Source organism: Rattus norvegicus, chromosome 5 (genome assembly GCF_036323735.1).
Source record: "Rattus norvegicus strain BN/NHsdMcwi chromosome 5, GRCr8, whole genome shotgun sequence".
Taxonomy (NCBI): domain Eukaryota; kingdom Metazoa; phylum Chordata; class Mammalia; order Rodentia; family Muridae; genus Rattus; species Rattus norvegicus.
The window spans coordinates 171,983,298-172,002,130 of NC_086023.1; the positions used below are offsets into that span (position 1 = coordinate 171,983,298).

An 18,833-nucleotide genomic window follows, 5' to 3' on the forward strand; every position below is an offset into this window, starting at 1 on the left:
AAAAAAAGAGAGAGAGAGAGAGAGAGAGAGAGAGAGAGAGAGAGAGAGAGAGAGAGAGAGAGAGAGAGAGAGAGAAAGTGTTCACTTTGAAATGGGGCTATGGGGCTAGCCAATCAAACCACACGTTCTGAATGAGTTTGAAAAGCACCTACCCCACCTCAATCACAAACTATGGCCAGTCAAATATTTCAAAGGCTACCGTAGCCTTGAGGGGCAGTTCATAGATCTTTTGTGATCCTCTGAAAGGGAGAGCTGCCGAGGAAGGCGGAGGTCACACCCCATACCCTAGAATCAAGTCAAGCACTGGTAGCTCGCCACCTAACAAGGACTAAGATGATTGGCCGCCGCTAGGAGTATTGGGGAATGTAGTCGTTTCTCTCCCACACTACTCTTTCCCTTCCCCTCCCTCGGTTCAAGTCCTCTTGGACTACATTTCCCAATCAGAACTCCGAATGCAAGCCAAACTGCCTGGAGAGAATCCTGGACAAACGCACTTGGGCGAGGGGGCCGTTAGGAGTTGTAGTTTTTTTGCCTAAAGCAGCCCTCGCCAATGCCTGAGCGTGGGAGGATGAGAGACTACAAGTCCCAGGGGGCGCTCGCGGGGCGTTCGCTAGGCGGCCGGTACGAAAGAGGAACCTGCCTGGTGTGTGGTGAGTGAAGGCCCAGGTCTGACGGAGGTGGCTGCTGCAACTACACGTTAAAGGCTCCGGGTAGCCCAGACTCCAGGACTCATCCAAGGCCTAGCGGGACAGTACCCACCCTGTCTGCCTGCCATTTTGTCAGTGATGAGGCGGTACGGATGGAGCCGGGAGTGGAGCATGGTGGTTGCGCGAATGGACAGATGGAGGGAGGGGAGGTTGAAAGGGAAGAATGAACCGCAGGCAGCACGGAGGTGCGCGGAGCAGGACGTGGGAGATGAGGGACTTCCGTTGGTCTGTTGGTGTCATGAAGTGGTCCAGGTCCTGCCACGGGATGTGGTCTTCTTGAGGACTTTGCTGTGAGAACCACTTATCAGCGTATTACAAATCCTACCGCAAAAGGCTTTTGGCCCTTGTAGTTTCTCCACGCAACTGTATTCTTACCGAATTCTCAACTCAGTAGGCCTATTAAATTTAAAGGTGTCGAACTTAGCCCAGTATTTTGTTTTTGTTTTGGGAAAGGGTTTGGCCACGTAGCCCTTGCCAGCTTCTAACTTGCGTCTATTGGCCTGTAATCTTGTTGGGTTTTCTTAGTATTACTGCAGTGTACGAAGAAGACAAAACCCGGCTTTTTTGTTTGTTTGTTTGGTTGGTTGGTTCTTTTTTTTTTTATATACTTTTTTTTTTCCCGGAGCTGGGGACCGAACCCAGGGCCTTGCGCTTGCTAGGCAAGTGCTCTACCACTGAGCTAAATCCCCAACCCCCCCCCCCTTTTTTTAAATGTGTGCATGTGTGTCCTAGGTGGGGTGGGGGTCAGGATTTGAATCCGGGGCTTTCTCACATTTTGAGACCTTGCTGTACAAACCTTGCTTCTCCTCTACTATAGATCCTGCAAGAAAGTCATGGGCTTCACCAGGTTGAACCAGGTCACAAACATAGTCTGGTAACTATGTTAAGAGCCCGACAATAATTTGAGTCCGTTTTTATTTTTAGAAGCTTGTAGAAGAAACTACAGATCTGAATTATACAGAAAGTTTTCTTTCTCCTCTCTCCCCTCTCCTCTCTCCCTTCTCCACCACCCTCTCCCCCCACACCCCCTTTTCTTTCCTTTTTGAGACAGGGTGGCTCTGTAGACCAGGCTGGGATCAAAAGCCCCATCACCCAACTGATAGTTTCTTTTCTTGACTTCCACATCCTGACCTTAATAGTCTTCCCCAAAACAAAGCAAGCACTTATCTTGGTGGGCTTAAGCTCATCTTAGGTGAGCTCTTGTGTCCACTAACAGCATCTATCACAACCTTCAGAACTGGCTTGCATTTGTCCCTCATGTTAATTAGGATCTATAAAGTAACTCGTTTAAAGAACACTGCTACCAGGCAATGGTGACACACATTCCCAGCATTTGGGAGGCAGAGGCAGGCAAATCTCTTGAGTTTCAGGCCTCAGGGTAGTCAGGGCTGCAGAGAAAAGCCCTGTCTTAATAAAACCAGATGGTGGTGGTGGTGGTGGTGGTGGTGGTGGTGGTGGTGGTGGTGGTGGTACTGGCAGTGGCTGGCAAGATGGCTTAGTGGTTAAGAACCAGTATTCAACAAGAAACCCTGAGTTCCAGTCTCAGTCATGTCACACAATCACCTGTAACTCCAACTTTAGGATCCATTTCCCTCTTTTGACTTCCACTGGCACCTGCATTTATGTTTATAAATATATAACCTGTAATTACCTAGTTAAGATTAAATCTTTTCTAAAAATCCAACTGTGTACTGGAGAGATGACTTGGCAATTAAAAATACTCTCTGCTCTTGCAGAAGAAGACTAAGGTTGAGTTCTGTCGGTGCCTCGGCTGGTCTCAAATTCAGGAATCCCTCAACCTGTGCCTCCGGGGTATTAAAAGCCTGTGCCACCATTCTTGGTGCTTTTTTATTTTTATTTTTGTGACCTGTTGAATTCAGTTAACGCTGTCTGCTGGAATATTAGCTGATCTTGTTGATAGTTTGATCTTGCACAAGTAGCCGTAGCTTCATTGAGCTCATATGCAACGGTTACATAATGTTCACAAGATAGCAGTTTACAACATTATTCCCCATCCCATGGCTTTTAAACTCTTTCTGTCCTCTCTTCCACAATTTCCCCAAGCCTTGGGGAGGGGAAGGTTGAAATAGATGTCCTATTTAGGACTGAGCACACTTATTTTCAGTTCTTCAACCACCAGATCAATTTACATTTTTTTTTATATTTATTTGTTAAGCCAGGATCTCACTTGTAGACAAGCTGGCCTCAAACTCACAGAGATCTTTCTGCCTCTGCCTTGACCTTGAAAGTGCTGTGATTAAAGGTGTGTGCCACTATGCCTGGCCTAGATTATCTTTTAAGAGAGAATACAATAGTATGTAACATTTTAATCTTTGGCACATGCCAGTATGTTATGTCACTATCCAGGGCCAGAAGTATTCCATTCTTTTGACCTGCATGCTTAAGGGGGCATTTAGGATATTTTCCTTTGTAGTGTTACCAGGGAAATAAGAGGTGGTGCCCAACCAATATCAGGGAGAGACCTATCTTCAATGGCATCCAAGGCTACTAATCCTTGTGTAGCTACCTAATATAAAATATAGTGGAGGGCTGAGCATAGTGACCCACCTTTAATTCCAGCATCCGAGAAGTAGAGGCAGGGGAATTTCTGTGAGTTCGAGGCCAGATGACCTTCACAACTAGTTCTAGTTTTGTTGTGTCTCCAAAACAAAAAAATGGTGGAGAGTGATAGAGGAAGATATGTCTCTCTCTGAGCACCCCATGAGCCATGAGAGTGAATCCATACACATGTACACACACATGCACCACACAAAATACCAAAATAAAGTGGAGAGTAATTAATGCTGACTTCTGGCATATACACTGCACACAACAGAAAAGTATCTATAGGACCCACATAGTGAGAGAACTGACTCACACAGGTTGTCCTCTGACCTCCATGCATGGCACAGCAGGTGCGTATATATAACAAACAAATAATCAAAACTTTAAAAATTTTATTCATAATGACTAAACCAGTGGAATGGCGGAGTAGGTAAAAGGGTTTACAGCCAAGGCTGACAACCTGAATTTGATCTCTGGAACCTACATGGTAAAAGAAGAGAACTAACTGTTCTCTGATCTCCACATACATGCTACAGCACGCATTTCATGGCATGTATGTGCATACTCATGCACACACACAGACACACGCAGTGAATAAGCACCTGTTACAGAACCACCATATCTCATTGGAAGATAATACAATTAAAACACATAAAAGATGAGAAAAGACAGTTCAATAGGACCCACATGTGATAAGAACATCATGAAAAGATGCCAACCATTGCTAGTCATGAATGCTTATAACCTAAGATACCACTAGGTGCCCACCAGACAATGGTGAGGGTGTAACACCTTTGAGCTCTTCTGCTCTACTGGTGGGGAAGTAAAGAAGTACTCCTAAAAGTGTGACAGGCTAAACATACCTCTCTGATCCAGCACAAGTTCCTTGGTATTTACCTATGGGAAATAGAAATAGAAATACAGATTCACATAAGGTCCTCAAGGCCCCATGATTTCCAAAGTAGTAGAATCAGCCCAGGAACCTGTGAGCAGTTAATAGGTAAAGGAAATGAGGTATAGCCTCCTCACAATCACATAGTAATGAACAGAGCACATAACCAAGTACACTTAGAGATCCTCAGTGCTGAATGAAAGGAGCCATATATATTGTCTGTACTATTAATATGAAATTATAACTGCTTTGTAGTGACAAGGTCAGCTTGGTTTCCTGGGGCTGTAGGTTGAGGAAGGAGGGCTCATAGAAGGCTCCAATACTGGTAGCTTTTTTTGTTGCAGTGGTGGCCTCACAGGTACATATTTTTCCAGAACCCCTGACTTGTCTATTTTAAATAGACAAGTTGGTTGGTTATTGTGTGGAAATTATGCTTTAGTACAGTTGACACGTAACAAATGGCAGTGTTGGTTAAAATGTTGGGCTTTTTTACTTGACCTGAGAGAGAGCAGAAGGGTCTATTTAACATCTGGGAGTTTTCCTCCAGGGCAGAGAAATATGGTCTATGGAAAGTTGAAATTTGAGTACATCCTACAGTTGAGAGGCGGGCAGCCAGACTACAATATAAATATGTCTCTAAGAAGATTTCACACCTTAGAAAGAAGAGTTAAGTCAAGGACAGCATGCATTACTGAAACAAAGAAAAAAGCATGTACTAATGAGTGCCAGAAAGGTGCTGGGAAAGGCTTCACAGAACTGCAGGCCTGACCTGAGCACCACCTCTTGCCCCTCGCAGAGTGGTCATTGCCTTGACAGTACTGGCTTAAATCCAGTATAAAGTGAATTATAGTACAAATTCCCACTTCCCCTGCTGATAGGACTAGACCTGTATCATCCTGAACCCCTAAGGATCATGTGGACCCCCATAAACCCTCAAGTGGGGCTCCCCACTGCCCCAGGCCAGAGAGTGTAGTTCCTCATTTTTTTTTTTTTTTTTTGGTTCTTTTTTTTTCCGGAGCTGGGGACCGAACCCAGGGCCTTGCACTTCCTAGGCAAGCGCTCTACCACTGAGCTAAATCCCCAACCCGTAGTTCCTCATTTTTAGCCTCAAACTGAATCTTCTCTGCATTCTCTTAGACTTCCTCCACCTAGGAAGCTCAGACTACTATTGTTCCAGAACTGGAGATGCCCAGCTTACCTGCTATTTCAAGCTTCAATGGCCTCTGCTAAGTAAAAAGTCTTCCTAGAGGTAACTTATCATCATCATCATCACCATCATCATTATTATTTTGAGACAAGGTCTCATGGTATTTCAGGCTGGTCTTCAATTTACTATGTAGCGGTGTACTACCAAGTGTTTGGATTAGGGGGCGTGTGCCACCACACCAACTTATGCTAATGGATAAAACTCAGGGCTTTGTTTATGCTGCACAAGCACTTTACCAACTGAGCTACATCTTGGGTCTCTTAAGAGGTAACTTTGTTTAAAGTTTTATTCTTTATTTTCCTTTAATGTGATTGGGTGTTTTGGCTGCATGCATGTCTGTACCACATGCGTGCAGTGCCCTCAGAAGCTTTACCCCACTGGAATTGAAATTAAAGATATCTGCTATGTGGGTGATAGGAATTGAACCTAGGTCCTTTGGAAACACAGCCAGCGTTCCAATGGTTAACCACTCAGCCATTTCTCCCATCCAGGTTTTGTTTTTTGAGAAACCCACTATGTAGTTCTGGCTAGCCTGAACCTCACTAGGTAGACCAAACCATACCCTGCTGACTTTCTGTTGCTGTTATTATTTATCTGTTTGCTTTTCAAGACAGGGTTTCTCTATATAGCCCTGGCTGTTATGGAACTTGCTCTGTAGACCAGGCTGATCTCAAACTCACAGAGATCTGCCTACTTCTGCCTCCTGCTGTTGGGATTAAAGTCACACACCAATACCACCTGGTCAAGTTTTTTGTTTTTTAAGAGATAACTTTATGGCAAAAAATATTTCTTAAATCTTGTTTTGGACTGATTGATTTATAAGTACCACTTTATGAGTTAACATAAGTTTGTTGTAAAAGGGATTTTGGGGAGAGAGAGACTGGAGATAGCTTAGTGGTTAAGAGCACTTATTTTTGCAAAGGACCCAGGTTGGGTTTTTAGGAACCACATGCTATTTCACAATTGGCTATGACTCCATTTCCAGGAATCTGATGCCCTTTTCTATCCTCTGCAGGCGCTAAGCACACATGTGATTACGTACACACAGTTAAAACATTCATATGCATAAAATAAAGTGATTCTTGAAAAAAGTTAAAAGGAATGGGTGTAGCTCAGTTACTTACCTAGTATGCACAAAGCCTTGCGTTCAGTCCCCAACCCTGCATAAATCGAGCTTGATATCGCCTGTCTGTAATCACAGCGCTCAGTGGTAGAAGCAGGAGATGAGAGAGGTGGAGAGAGATGTTTTGGCAGTTGAAAGTACTGGCTGCTCTTGCAGAGGACCTGTGTTCTATTCTCAGCACCCACAGGGCAGCTTGCAACTGCAGCTGCAGTTCAGTAGATCCGATGACTGTACTGGCCTCTGCAGGTGCCAGGCCTGGTCGTGGTACACAGACATATATGCAGACAAACACCATATATGTAAAATTTTTTCAAAAGTTAAAAAAATTAGTATTGTTACAGATTGAGTTCAGAGTCAGCCAAGGAATATATGAAACCCTTATCTCAAAAATAGGAGAAATTATTAAGACTGTACACATGATATTACTGCTAGGCTTTGAGGTAGGTAGTTTTCCTCTATTACACTAACAATGAAGCGTTTAAGCACAAAGGTAGCAGTTTGCAGGAACCAAGTGTTCTAAGGTTTAAATCTTCTTGCAATAATTGTGCTCTTTCTTGGTCTCCGGATCCTTCCTCTTGTGACTACACTTTTTGTTTGTTTGGTACCTCTGTCTCCCCCTTTTTTTTTTTTTTAAGATTTATTTATTTGAGTACACTGCAGCTGTCTTCATACACACCAGAAGAGGGCATGGGATCCTGTTAAAGATGGTTGTGAGCCACCACGTGGTTGCTGGGGAATTGAACTCAGAACCTCTGGAAGAGCAGTCAGTGCTCTTAACTGCTGAGCCATCTCTCCCATCCTGCCTCTGTCTCCTGAGTACTTGGATTAAAGGTGTGTGACACCATGCCTGGCTTGTTCCTGTACATTTTTAGGCTTGGGTTTTACTCTGGACCAAGCAAGGTTTTACATCCTGTTTCCCCAAGGTCATAAAGGCAGTATACTGTATCACTGAGAATTCCTAATGAACCCATGTTTACCCAAACCCCTAGCTAGCTACCCAGAAGGAAACCAAGTCTTGTTAGTAGTGCTTAACCTGATTAGGAGCTCACTAGGAGAAATGTGTGTCTACATCCTGGGAAATGAGAGGCATAGTGGTCTTGGCTTTCAAAATCCTGAGAACATGGTGTTTTTAGAAGGAGCACCACCAGGTCATCCCTCTCAATCAAGGCCTTGCCCACCTGCCTTGGTTCCTGAGTTTCGAGTTAAAACTACAGTGATCAGGCCGGTGAGCTCCCCCCAGTCCTGTCAATGTTGACTAATTGAGGAGCTGGTATCTGTACTTTGACTACATATGCCTTCCCTGAAAACTACCCCACCCTTTCCATTAAAGCCTCACCCTCCCTGCCTTGGTCTGTCCTCCCAGTTATGTCCCTCTCAGCCCCCACCCACACTTACTAGCGCCTCCTCCTTACACACTGTTCTGTCTTGCAGATCTCCCTGCCAGCTCCCCAGCATGGCACTGCAGTGTCTCATGCTCCTGACTGGCCTTGTGGTGGGAGGCATGAGCAAATCCACAGAAAGCAAGGTAGGTAATCCTGTACCCAGTGGCAAGCTGAAGCCTCTTCACAGGCAATGGATCTTTACCCCACAAAAATTTCAGTCTTTGAACTTAGGTTTTGCTGATGTTAGCCTAACCCAGGTAGAATCCCCTTGGAGTCTACTGCTAGGGTTAGATTAGAGATACCTGGAATCTACCTGTCACCTGTTTTGTTCTGCTTTCTAGAAGATTCTTTGGCAGACCTACCTGCTGCTATACCTGACTTACAGTCTCTGCAGAATCTGATCACCCTCAGAGCTGCCGCTCTCAGTTGCTAACTCAGCAGAGCTCAGGACTGGTAGGCACACATGGTCAAGCATCTTAGCTCCCACCAGAAGTAGTTGAACAGAACCAGTGACACGCCTGTGGGGTGAGCTTTGGTATCTTCAATGGGGGTGCCATTTATTATTCTGCTTCCCAAGCCAGGCAGGATGGCGGCCTCACTGTTTGGGGTGATGGTATAGGGAATCCCTTGCTGACTTGGCCAAGGGTAATGAAAGGGATGACTGGTGCACTGGGCCTTGATCTTTCCCATGCTGTGTCCCAGTTACCCTCAGGTCACAAAAACAGACGTGCCAGGCGTGGTCATACAAACCTGTAATCCTATTCCACAGGAGTCTGAGACAGTAGGACTGGCCTACATAATGGATCCTTGTCTGTCTGTCTTTTTTTTCTTTCTTTTCTTTTTTTTCTTTTGAGATAGGGTTTCTCTGTCCAGAAACTTGCTCTGTAGACCAGGCTAGCCTCAAACTCAGAGATCTGGAGTATTGGGATTTAAAGACATGCCAGCACCTGACTGGAACCTTGTCTTAAAAACAAAACTAAACAGGGTCAACAGGATGCCTCTGCAGGTAAGGGCACATGCTGCCAAGCCTGATGAGTTTGGTCCCTGGAACCCACAGTTAAAGGATTCCCAGAAGTTGTCCTCTGACCTCCATGTGCATGCCTCTACTCACATATGCCTCTACTCACATATACAACAATAATAAAAAGTGAAACATCTTGAGTATCATGGCATACGTCTTTAATCTTAGCACTCAGTAGACAGAGGCAGATGGATGAGTTTGAGGCCACCCTGGCCTACACAGTGAGTTCCAGGCCAGCCAAAGCTATATAATGAAAGAAATCCTGCCTCAAAATAAAACAATAATAATAAATAAAATTTAGAAATTAAAAAATAAAGAAAAGGCAAACAATGTAAGTTTTACATTTCTTGAAAGCTTCTATAAAGAAATAGAGACACCTGTATATTTATGTTGGGGTTTGGGGAAGAGGGATATTTCTAAGAAAGTGTGATTGGACAGATGGTATGATCTGGCCGTTGACTAGGGATGGACAGAGGGTATGATCTGGCCGTTGACTAGGGACCTAACGAGGCTGCTGTTCAGGTTCTTGTCCTATGGCTTCAGAGACCAGGGGTTGCCCTATCAATAAGGGAGGGCACCACTATGAGGGCCTTAGCCTGTCCTTGCAGGTAAAGGGCAGGAGATAGTCAAAGACTTTCTTCTGAGCTCTTTACTATGTCTAAATATTCTATTTTAGGGCTGTTTGTTCTGTGCCACAGTATGCCAGGCTGTCCAAGACCCAGGCCCTAGGCCCGCTTATATAAATTCATTAGTTTGTACCCTTGCAGGCCTTTGGGAGACTGGGTAGCTGGTGTTGGAAATACCTGGTCAGATTCTAGCCTTGTACTTGGTGGCTCATTCAGTTATCAAATGTTCACTGGTCATAGACTTTGCACAGTCTAGACCTGCAGCCAGTGGGAGAAGGACCTGTTGGATAGTGGTTCATATGACGTGACAGCAATGTAGTTCAGAGACTTGTAGATAGGTATGTAGGTAACCCCAACCTGTTTGTACTAGTAACTCCCAGGTTTTATCTCTGTCTAGGGCTGGAGTTTTCCCTGAGCTCTGCCAACACAGGCTTCAGTAGGAGTAGAGTAGGAATACTCACTTATTGACGAGATGTCACTTGACCCTAGAGAGTTTAGGGGTTGCGGGTGATGAGACAGATAAGGCCCTGTTAAGACCAATGCAGTCCTTGACATGAGCTAGGTACTTACCAACCTGTCTCACTGATGTCTCTCCTCTAGGCCCAGCAACCTGAGTGTTGTATGGATGTGGTAGACGTCAATGCTACCTGCCTAGGTACAGGTCTCTGTGGCCCAGGTAAGCAACATTGCCGACCATTCACCACTCCACCAGCATTCCTGGGTGTTCTTACTCCTCAGTGATAAGACAGCTGGGGGGATGGAAGAACTTGGGGTGACATTGTGCAAAGAAGGCCTACCTACGGGGGTTGGGGATTTAGCCCAGTGGTAGAGCGCTTGCCTAGCAAGCTCAAGGCCCTGGGTTCGGTCCCCAGCTCCGAAAAAAAGAAAAAAGAAAAAAAAAAAAAAAAAAAAAAAAGAAGGCCTACTTACCTGGGCACTCTCCTTGAGCAATGTAACCACACCTTTGTCTACTCCATGCAAGGACCCTGTGGGGTACTCTTGTTCTGTAACAGGCTAAGGCACAGGGAGGAGAAGGCTCAGAGGAGACTAAGCCAGGACAGTGCTTCCAAGAACTCAGCAGCTTTTAGGGGTATCTTTTTTTTAAAGATTTATGTATTTTTACTTTATGTGTGAGTGTGTGTGTGTGTGTGTGTGTGTGTGTGTGTGTGTGTGTGTGTCTGTGTGTCTGTGTGTGTCTGTGTGTGTGTGTGTGTGTGTACACATATGTACAAACATAAGTATGAATGTATGTATGTGCACCACATGCATACCTGGTATTTTCAAAAGCCAGAAGAAGGTATAAGATCTTCTAGAACGTAAGTTATGGATGACCGTGTGACTCCACGTGGATGCTAGGAACCAAACCCGGGTTTTCTTTAGGAATAGCAAGTGCACTTAACTGCCCAGCCATCTCTCCAACACCTCATGAGATATTTTGACCCTGGAATATCTAGGAATGTTGGAAGTCATTTTTGATCATCACAGCTTGTACTAAATGAGTTCAGGATGATGCTTCTGGAGGTGGAGGCCAGAGTGCTGTGGCCAGAGGCTACAGGATAACTCCACTACAGAGGATGATCCAGCCTTAATGTCAGCACACCAAAGGTGAAGTTCCTGAATCACAAAAGATTCTTGGAAGGTCAGAGCTGGAGAGAGAAATTGAATAGGGACATCCAGGAGAGGAAGACCCAAGCAAGGTGTCAAGGCCACCCACTGTCTTACCTGTCCTGAGGCAGGACTGTGGGCTGTTGCTTGTTTTAGACTAGAATGACCCAGACCTATCCCTTTATCTGTCCAGGGGCACTCCTTGGCACCCGTCCTCAGTTCCATTACACTCAAAACTACACAAACCCAGAGGAACTACTCAGGGAAGCAAGCACCTCAAAGCGTTGGTCAGGTGTTATGAGAGCAGGACTTGGACAAAATGTTGAGGCTGGAGTGGAGTAGGGGTCAAGGATGAGTGTAGTTACAAAGGGAAAAGGACATTGTTCTGGGGTAAGCAGAGAAAATGTGAGGATGCCAAGGGCCTTCATTAGCCCTCTAACCTAAAGTTCCAGCAGTTAAACTTTCCTGGGTTTCTTTTTTAAAGTCCAAGGTGTCTCTGGGCATAGGTACAGAAATGAAGATAACCAAGTTTGTGTACAGGAACCTTCAGGGCTTCCACATGACTCTGGCCACCCTCTTCCAAAAATATAGTTTAGCAATCCAGCAGCAGCCCTTGATCGAGTCAGCTGCATCTCAACACAGGAAATTAATAAAAGGGATGATTCTAGAGATGATCTCACGTTTTTGTTTGTTTTGTTTTTTGCCACTAATTCTTACTCTGTAGATCTGATTGGCCTGGATCTCCTAGAGGACCACCTGCCTTTGTCTCCCAAGGGCTGGAATTGAAGGCATGCACTACCACACCTGCTGAGAATCTCACTTTTTGTACTAGGTTTTATACTGAGGACTCCATGTTCCTTGGTCTTGCCTTTAGTAGACATACTTACCTCCAATGAGATCTACTCATGCCTTGAATTGCTGAACGGAGGGAAGTTAGACCACTGTAGGAAACCTATTTCTCGTTTAAGATTCCATGTTTGAGGGGTTGAGGATTTAGCTCAGTGGTAGAGCGCTTGCCTAGCAAGCGCAAGGCCCTGGGTTCGGTCCCCAGCTCCGAAAAAAAAAAAAAAAGGAAAAAAAAAAGATTCCATGTTTGAGCAGGACTCTTCCACACAAGTAGAACTGAGCAGTTGGACTTTGTTCCTGTCTGGTCATTTGCCCACAGCATTGTTAGAGCTAGAATGGGCTGATGTCCCTCTTAGACTTATCCATTGTTCTTGACACTATGTCTGCCACCACAGAAAGGCTTCTGTCTTATCTCAACCCATCTGTTGAGACCAGACATGGTAACATTCATTATTAAGGTTCAGTGACCCATGGTTTAGCTCTGTATACTGCTCAATATCCAGCTTTGGCTTCTAGTACCCAGGCAACATATATAGAACATGTCTGCTCATTTCTTGATTGGAAATGTTAGAAGTAAAGGCAAAGACAGTCTTCAGGATGCCCTCACCTGAGGGGAAACAGCTATCCACAAATCACTGGCCAGTGCAGGCTGGGTCACTCCAAGCATGAAGGTTTAGCTTTGGTCAGTACCAATCTGGGATAGAAATTTGGCTCGATCCTGCTACAGAGACCCTGGGAAATGGCACAGGGACAGCAAACAAACCTATGTACACCTGCCCCATGTAGAGACCCAAGTAAGGGCTACACTGATACAAGGTAGGCAGCTACCTTATATCCTGGAGGAAGTGGTTCTGGTGGATAGTCAAGATCTTCAGATAGGACCTATTTTAGGTTTCCTTCCCCAGCACTTTTAAATAGTCTCCTGAGGTATCCAATAAAATAAACGGCTTAGTGACAGCATCCGCAGGAACTTGGTTGACAGCAGTATGCTTCCTGCTGAGTTTACTTCTTTTTCTAGAATTGGAGCTTGTGCCTTCACAGACTTCCACAACATGTTAGTGTTTTTGAGTTGAAAATTACCCATTCACAATACAGAAAAGCTTACAGAAGACAATGAGATGACCTTGACTTACTTTGGCTGAAAAATTCTGTCTCCTGGTGCAGGTTGCTACAGGCACTGGAATGCAGATGGGAGTGCTAGCTGTGTTCGGTGCTGGAATGGGACCCTCCCGACATACAATGGCTCTGAGTGCAGAATTCGTATGTCTTCTCCAGCTATCTGTCCCAGTTCCCCCATACTTCACAGGGGTCTTCCTGTCCAATTTGGGGAGAAACCAAGGGAACTGAGCAGCCCCTTCGATCCCTCCCTGAGTTTTCTGTTTACTGAGGATAGCTGTAGGAGTGAACTGCTCCTTGCTTTCTCATCTCTAACTAAGATGTCCCTTTAGAACTATATGTGGAGGCCTCGGGAGGGTCCCAGGCATGGCCCAGGCCTTCCCTCAGTTCTGCTCTCCCACAGTCACTGGCCGGGGCATGCAGTTTCCCATGAACAGAAGCACAGGGACACCTGGACAGCCACATTTTGGTAAGTCTCTTAGCTAATAAGTCCAGAACTGTGGCTGTGGCTGTGACCTGGGGCTGGAGCTGGGGCACATCGTCAGAGTTAGTACTAGTCTAGCATCCCCTGTGGCTGGGGTCGTTTAGTGTGAGCATGGGCATGTGCTGGGATGCCATGGGAGGAAGACGCTTCGTGGTTTCCAAAGAGTTTCAGTTATTTAATAGCAGCCCTCACTGCTACCCACTTGTGCTTAGCCTTGGCCTCATTCCATGTCCACTGTGACCCCCAGGCCCTGAGGATTGCATTGCCCCATCCCAACTTGCTCTTGTAGCATGTAGGCCTCAGAGGAGACTGTAAACACATAGGCCATGCCTCCTGATCTGTGTTCAAGGAAGGGGCATGTCCTATCACCTGATGCTTGTATCTCCAGAGCCTTCAAGCTTACCTTAAATGAAGGCCTAAGAAGTAAAGGGTGAAGGGACGGGTCCGGTTAACAGTGTGATCAGGCAGGCAAGAGAAGGGTGTGGGCCTGGTGCTGTTGGAGAGACTATGTCTGAGGCAGAGGAGCCAGACTGAGCTCCAGTAGGAGACTGCCTCTTCTGAGACTGAGTCACTTTAGGGACTCCAACCTGGGCTCATATCCTTCAACAGTAATGGGTAGCACTTCCCGTAGCTGGCAGTTGTTCTGTCCACTGCCAACCCCCTAGTCTTAACCCCAAACAAATGGAGATGAGCAGAAGGCAACTGTATGTATCAGAAAGCAGGTACAGTAGAAGTGCCTGCTGGCAAGGCTAGAGACTTTGACTGTCACTCCAAGAGGCTGAGGCCAGTATAGTGGAGAGAGCCCAGGACCTGATAATTCTGGACCCTGAAATTATCCCGGGCCAGGAGAGAGTGGGCAATATGATGCCCCTCGTTTTGTGGCTAGATGTGTTGGGCTCATGAAGGAGGCTGAGTGCAGAGCCCTGACTCTGACCTGTGGCTGGCACCTAGTAGGGGCTCAGGTACGTTTGGGAAATGGTGAGCCCCAGGGGTTAAGCAAGAAGCTCTGGATATCCACTCCCCAAACCCAGGCTCTCCTGGCAGCTGTTGGTTTGTCTGCAGGGGGTCCTCATGTGGCAGCTTCCCTCTTCCTGGGGACACTCTTCATCAGCACAGGCCTCATCCTCTCTGTGGCTGGGTTCTTCTACCTCAAGCGCTCCAGTAAGCTCCCGGAAGTTTTCTACAGGAGAGACAGAGGTACTTCCCACTATGGCTGAATTTCTACCTGCCTAGCTTCACAGGTACTACCCAGAGTCTGACCCACTCAGGGCTTAGGGGGTCCCCAACAGGTACAGAGCAGGCACAGGAACCTCACTGTGTCCGGATACCACTGTGCTTACGCTCATCAACAGAGTGCCTTTGGATGCTATTATAGCTGAGCATGTGAGGCTGGGCCCTGCTGCTTAGAGTTCCCCAGGTAAGAAATGTGGCTGAGCAGCTGCCCAGGCTCAGGGTGCTCTGGGCACTCAGAGCTGAGGCAGCTGCTGGGCAGCAGTGTGACACTCCATTTTCTTCCCCAGCCCCTGTCCTGCAGCCTGGTGAAACAGTAAGTAACCTATCCAACTAGGCTGAGAACCTGGGTTGTGTGTGTACCTGTGCCAGGCCATCCAAGTCTCACTCTGCCTTTCTCTTTTCAAGGCTGCAATGGTCCCCCTGCCACAGTCTTCAGGTACAGGCTGCAGCATGTTATGGGAGTTGGGTGGAAGGGTCTTACTGTGGGCTATCTGCAAAGCCTATTCTATGCTTTTATCCCCTCATATAAAGGTCCCTCTCTGGGACCTGACCTACCTTCACATATGCTAAGTGGACTGCCCCATAAGGCAGGGAAAGGACAGGCATTCAGCAGGCTCTACTCTTCTTTCTTACCAACCCACATGGTTTTCATGCTGTCTTCTCAGCATAGGGCCAGACTCCCTGCTTCTTCTCTAGCCTTGTCCAAGTCTAGCTCTTCTTGAGAGCTGTAAGGGAAAGGTTAGTTCTAGAGCTTTTCCCTGGTGGGCCTATCTGAGTGTTTGTAAACCAGTGTATAGAAGAGGCCATGAGCAGAGGTTCCACAGCTACAAGCCCCGGAGCAGTTTTCCTTAACTTCTTCCCCATCCCATTGTCTTCCTTGTGCAGTGGTCCAGAATAGAGAACCAGTGACACTGTTTCTTTCTGTTGAAGATAAGTAGATTCTTGATGAAGTTAGACATACCTTGTTCCCATTAATACCTGTCTCAAGTTCTCCAAAGCAGCCTTGTCCCTGAGGACTTTACAGGTGTTGTTAGGACCTGTGGCACTATAGTTAGTGACTATGCAGCAAAATACACACCCTGGCCACTGTAATGAAACCATATCCCTTGATAGTTCTCGGAGCCAGACATTAGAAATCAAGATGTTGGGGTGAGAGAGATGCATTTCAAGGCCTGATAGATGGGGAATCCCTGGTGTTTCTTCCAGCTCCTAGTATCTCATTCCTCCTGTGGCTTGTGTCCACATCAGACATGTCATGTCTCTCTTTCCCTCTGAAGAGGTTACTAGTCATTGGGTTCAAAGCCTACCTTTTTAATCTAGAGTGATCTCACCTCCTATCCTAATAGAATCTGCACAGACCTTTTTTCAAATAAAGGTTATGTTCATGGTCTTCAAAGCTCAGGGTGCAGACCTGTCTTCAAAGGTCTAACTCCCATGTAGTGCATAATGCAAGTGTTGTTGTAAAAATATAAAAATAAAAAGGTACGGTTGTCTTTTATCCCGCTAGGTCTGCACCACGGTGCCCAAGGTATCTGCTAGATATCTTGGCGGAAACACATCCCAGCCGCACACTTTCCTACACTCAAACCGTCACTTAAAAGAACACACAACACAATAATCTTAGATCCAATTGATAAGATATAATTGCCCACTTAAACATGCAAAGCCTGGTACCATCCATTCCTTGAGAACACTAATAACAACCTGTAAATACACAGAGCAGAATCTTAACATCACCTGTCATGGCTTTTCCCCCTTTCCTCTCTCCTGTCTATTCCTCTCTCCTCCTCTTCTTTCAAACTTCTCTCCTGCCCATCCTTCCTTCTCCTCCAACGTCAGGCCTCCTTCTATCCTGTACCTGCCCTTCACCTGTACTTTACAAATTCAATGGGGAGGTGGTTCTGGTGAAGTCACCTCTGTCCTTGGGGCAGTGGAATTAGCATCAAAATACAGATAACTTCAGGGCAAACCACAACATGCAAGTGTGATCTGTGCTTTTGTCTTGAGGAATAACTGGGCTCTAATACAGGCCCAGGGGAATGGGGTCTGGGTGAGGTGGGGGTGGGGGTCTAATAGGAAATACTTGAGCTTACGGGAGCCTCCATTAGAAGAAATTGCTGTTGTGCAAGTGGAGCCTGTTTCTTGGTAGAATAAATACCATATATGGGCTTTTGTGCCCTGTGGCTGTTCAATATGCTCCTGAGAGCCAACAGTACAGGCAAAGACCTAAACTTACCTATCTCTCACTCAGCTTGTCTTTGACCCCGTTTCAGTGAGAAAGCCAAGATACATCAGGCGTGAGCAGCACCCAGAAAAGAATAGGGATCCTTCTGCCTTCTCCACAGTAGAGGCCCACATCAGCAACGTCTGACGTAGAGGTCAACTGAGATGTCACAATACAGCAGTGGAGGCCTGGGGCTTAAGATATGCCAGAATTGTCTCCCAAGGACAGACACGTACAAATGCTGGGGGATGCTACCCTCCATGCCAGGAGATCTTCACTGTGTGGTTTAACAGGAGTAACATCTGTGAGACCTGAGGACTCAAGAGCAAGTCATGTGGGGTCTGTGCCCCTTAGGAGTAACAGCATCTGTAACAGCCGTAACACAGGCCTGATTCAAATGATCAAAACTTCTGGAGCCCACCCACTGGAACTCATAGCAGACAGCATCTCTCCTTCACCACCCAGCTAAGAAGAGTGAAACCAAGGTCCCAACAGTGGAGAAAACACAGCCTGGAAACTGGTACCAGCCATAGGTTGCTCTAGTGTCAGCTGCTACTTAACTGCTGGCCTCTCAAGGCACATATTTCTCAGAGTTGCAGAATTGAGTGTCCTGGGTTTTCTGATTCCAGAAGCCATCAGAACCTTGTCTCCCAAGGTCAGACTTCCATCCAGGCACCTTTCAGGCTGGGCACTCAAAGTAAAATGTTTACCCATGGGGTCTCCATCTCTGAACACTTCAGATCACTTGTCCCATTGGGCTTGCGAGATCATGCTGGTCAGCAGTCCTGTCTTTGCTGTTCCAAGACTCCAGAAGCTATGTCTGTGATCTGCTAGTGTGGCTGGTGGCATTGGTCATGTGCTCCTGTAGAAGACAGTGCAAGCCACCCTCCATGTGTGGTCCAAAGGTGTCTAGCATCTTCTTCAGCATCAGGCACACATCTGATGTTCCTCACAGTGTTGTGAGTTTGTTTTCCCAGACTTAAACCAGTGGCTCAGGTAGCAGCAGCAATTTAAAGTTGGACCAATTAAATTAGACTAGATCTTCTCTCCTCTAGCTTTATTATCCCAAGGGTCATCTATTCAGTGTGTGGGCTAGCTACCCCATTGCCATGTTCAGGGGACAGGAGGCAGGGAGGGGAGGAGGATCCCTCAGCAGGATCCAGACCTGCTGCTGTCTAGTGGGACTGGCAGTACAGCACAAACCACCCCTTCTCTTTCCTTGGCCAGAACCTGTTCCACACGTGGCTTCTCCCATTTCAGGATACTGTTGGGCGTGAAGAGATGACCCGGCTCCTTAGGACTTGAGGTAGAAGTTGCCAATCAAGTATGGCATGGTTCTTCAGATAGGACGAGATCACTGGGTTTTGAGGGGGCCACTGACAGTTTATGGATCTAACTCACCCTTGGGGAAAGTAGAAGCCCCTACCTGGCCACCTGAGTCCATCTTAGTGGTTCCACTCCAATCCTCTGTAGATGTGTAGATGTTTGTCAGTTGACTAGAGGTAGAACTGGGTAAGGAATGCCAAATGAGAGCATAGGGATTCTAGAAGTCCTGCCAGGCAGTTTGAACGAGAATGCCTACCCGGTGCCCCCTAGGCTTATATACCTGAATGCTTAGTCACCAGGGAATGGCACTTGAGAGGGGTTAGGAGGTGTGGCCTTATTGGAGGAAGTGTGTCTCCGGGGGGTGGGCACTGGGCTCTCAAAAGCTCAAGCCAGGCCCACTGGCCTTCTTTTCCTGCTGCCCATGGATTTGGATGTGGAACTCTGAGCTCCTCTTCCAGCACCATGTCTGCCTATGT

General features: G+C 46.5%; 1 protein-coding gene across 7 annotated transcripts; it reads left to right on the forward strand.

The window, feature by feature from the left end:
- Positions 1 to 402: 402 nt before the first annotated feature.
- C5h1orf159 (similar to human chromosome 1 open reading frame 159) lies at positions 403 to 18,076 on the forward strand. 7 transcript variants are annotated; one of them, XM_063287841.1, is made up of 11 exons: positions 409 to 650; positions 5,302 to 5,413; positions 7,130 to 7,325; positions 7,926 to 8,019; positions 10,124 to 10,199; positions 13,139 to 13,234; positions 13,494 to 13,559; positions 14,637 to 14,771; positions 15,095 to 15,120; positions 15,213 to 15,243; positions 17,081 to 18,076. In XM_063287841.1, the coding sequence occupies exons 4-11, from the start codon at positions 7,948 to 7,950 to the stop codon at positions 17,176 to 17,178; spliced, it is 600 nt and encodes a 199-aa protein (XP_063143911.1). In that variant the 5' UTR covers positions 409 to 650; positions 5,302 to 5,413; positions 7,130 to 7,325; positions 7,926 to 7,947; the 3' UTR covers positions 17,179 to 18,076. The 7 variants fall into 7 exon arrangements, with proteins under 7 accessions (XP_038966053.1, XP_063143911.1, XP_006239641.1 ...); XM_063287842.1 differs by lacking the exon at positions 7,130 to 7,325 and adding an exon at positions 8,218 to 8,401 and having other exon boundaries at positions 410 to 650; XM_008764364.4 differs by lacking the exon at positions 7,130 to 7,325 and having other exon boundaries at positions 411 to 650.
- The last annotated feature ends 757 nt before the right edge of the window (positions 18,077 to 18,833 follow it).

What these genes read in the sequence shown, in the direction of transcription:
- C5h1orf159 (XM_006239579.5), top strand. An exon ending in GCAAATCCACAGAAAGCAAG is followed by an intron (nt 8,020 to 10,123) that starts GTAGGTAATCCT and finishes TCTCTCCTCTAG; the next exon opens with GCCCAGCAACCTGAGTGTTG. An exon ending in TCCTGCAGCCTGGTGAAACA is followed by an intron (nt 15,121 to 15,212) that starts GTAAGTAACCTA and finishes TCTCTTTTCAAG; the next exon opens with GCTGCAATGGTCCCCCTGCC.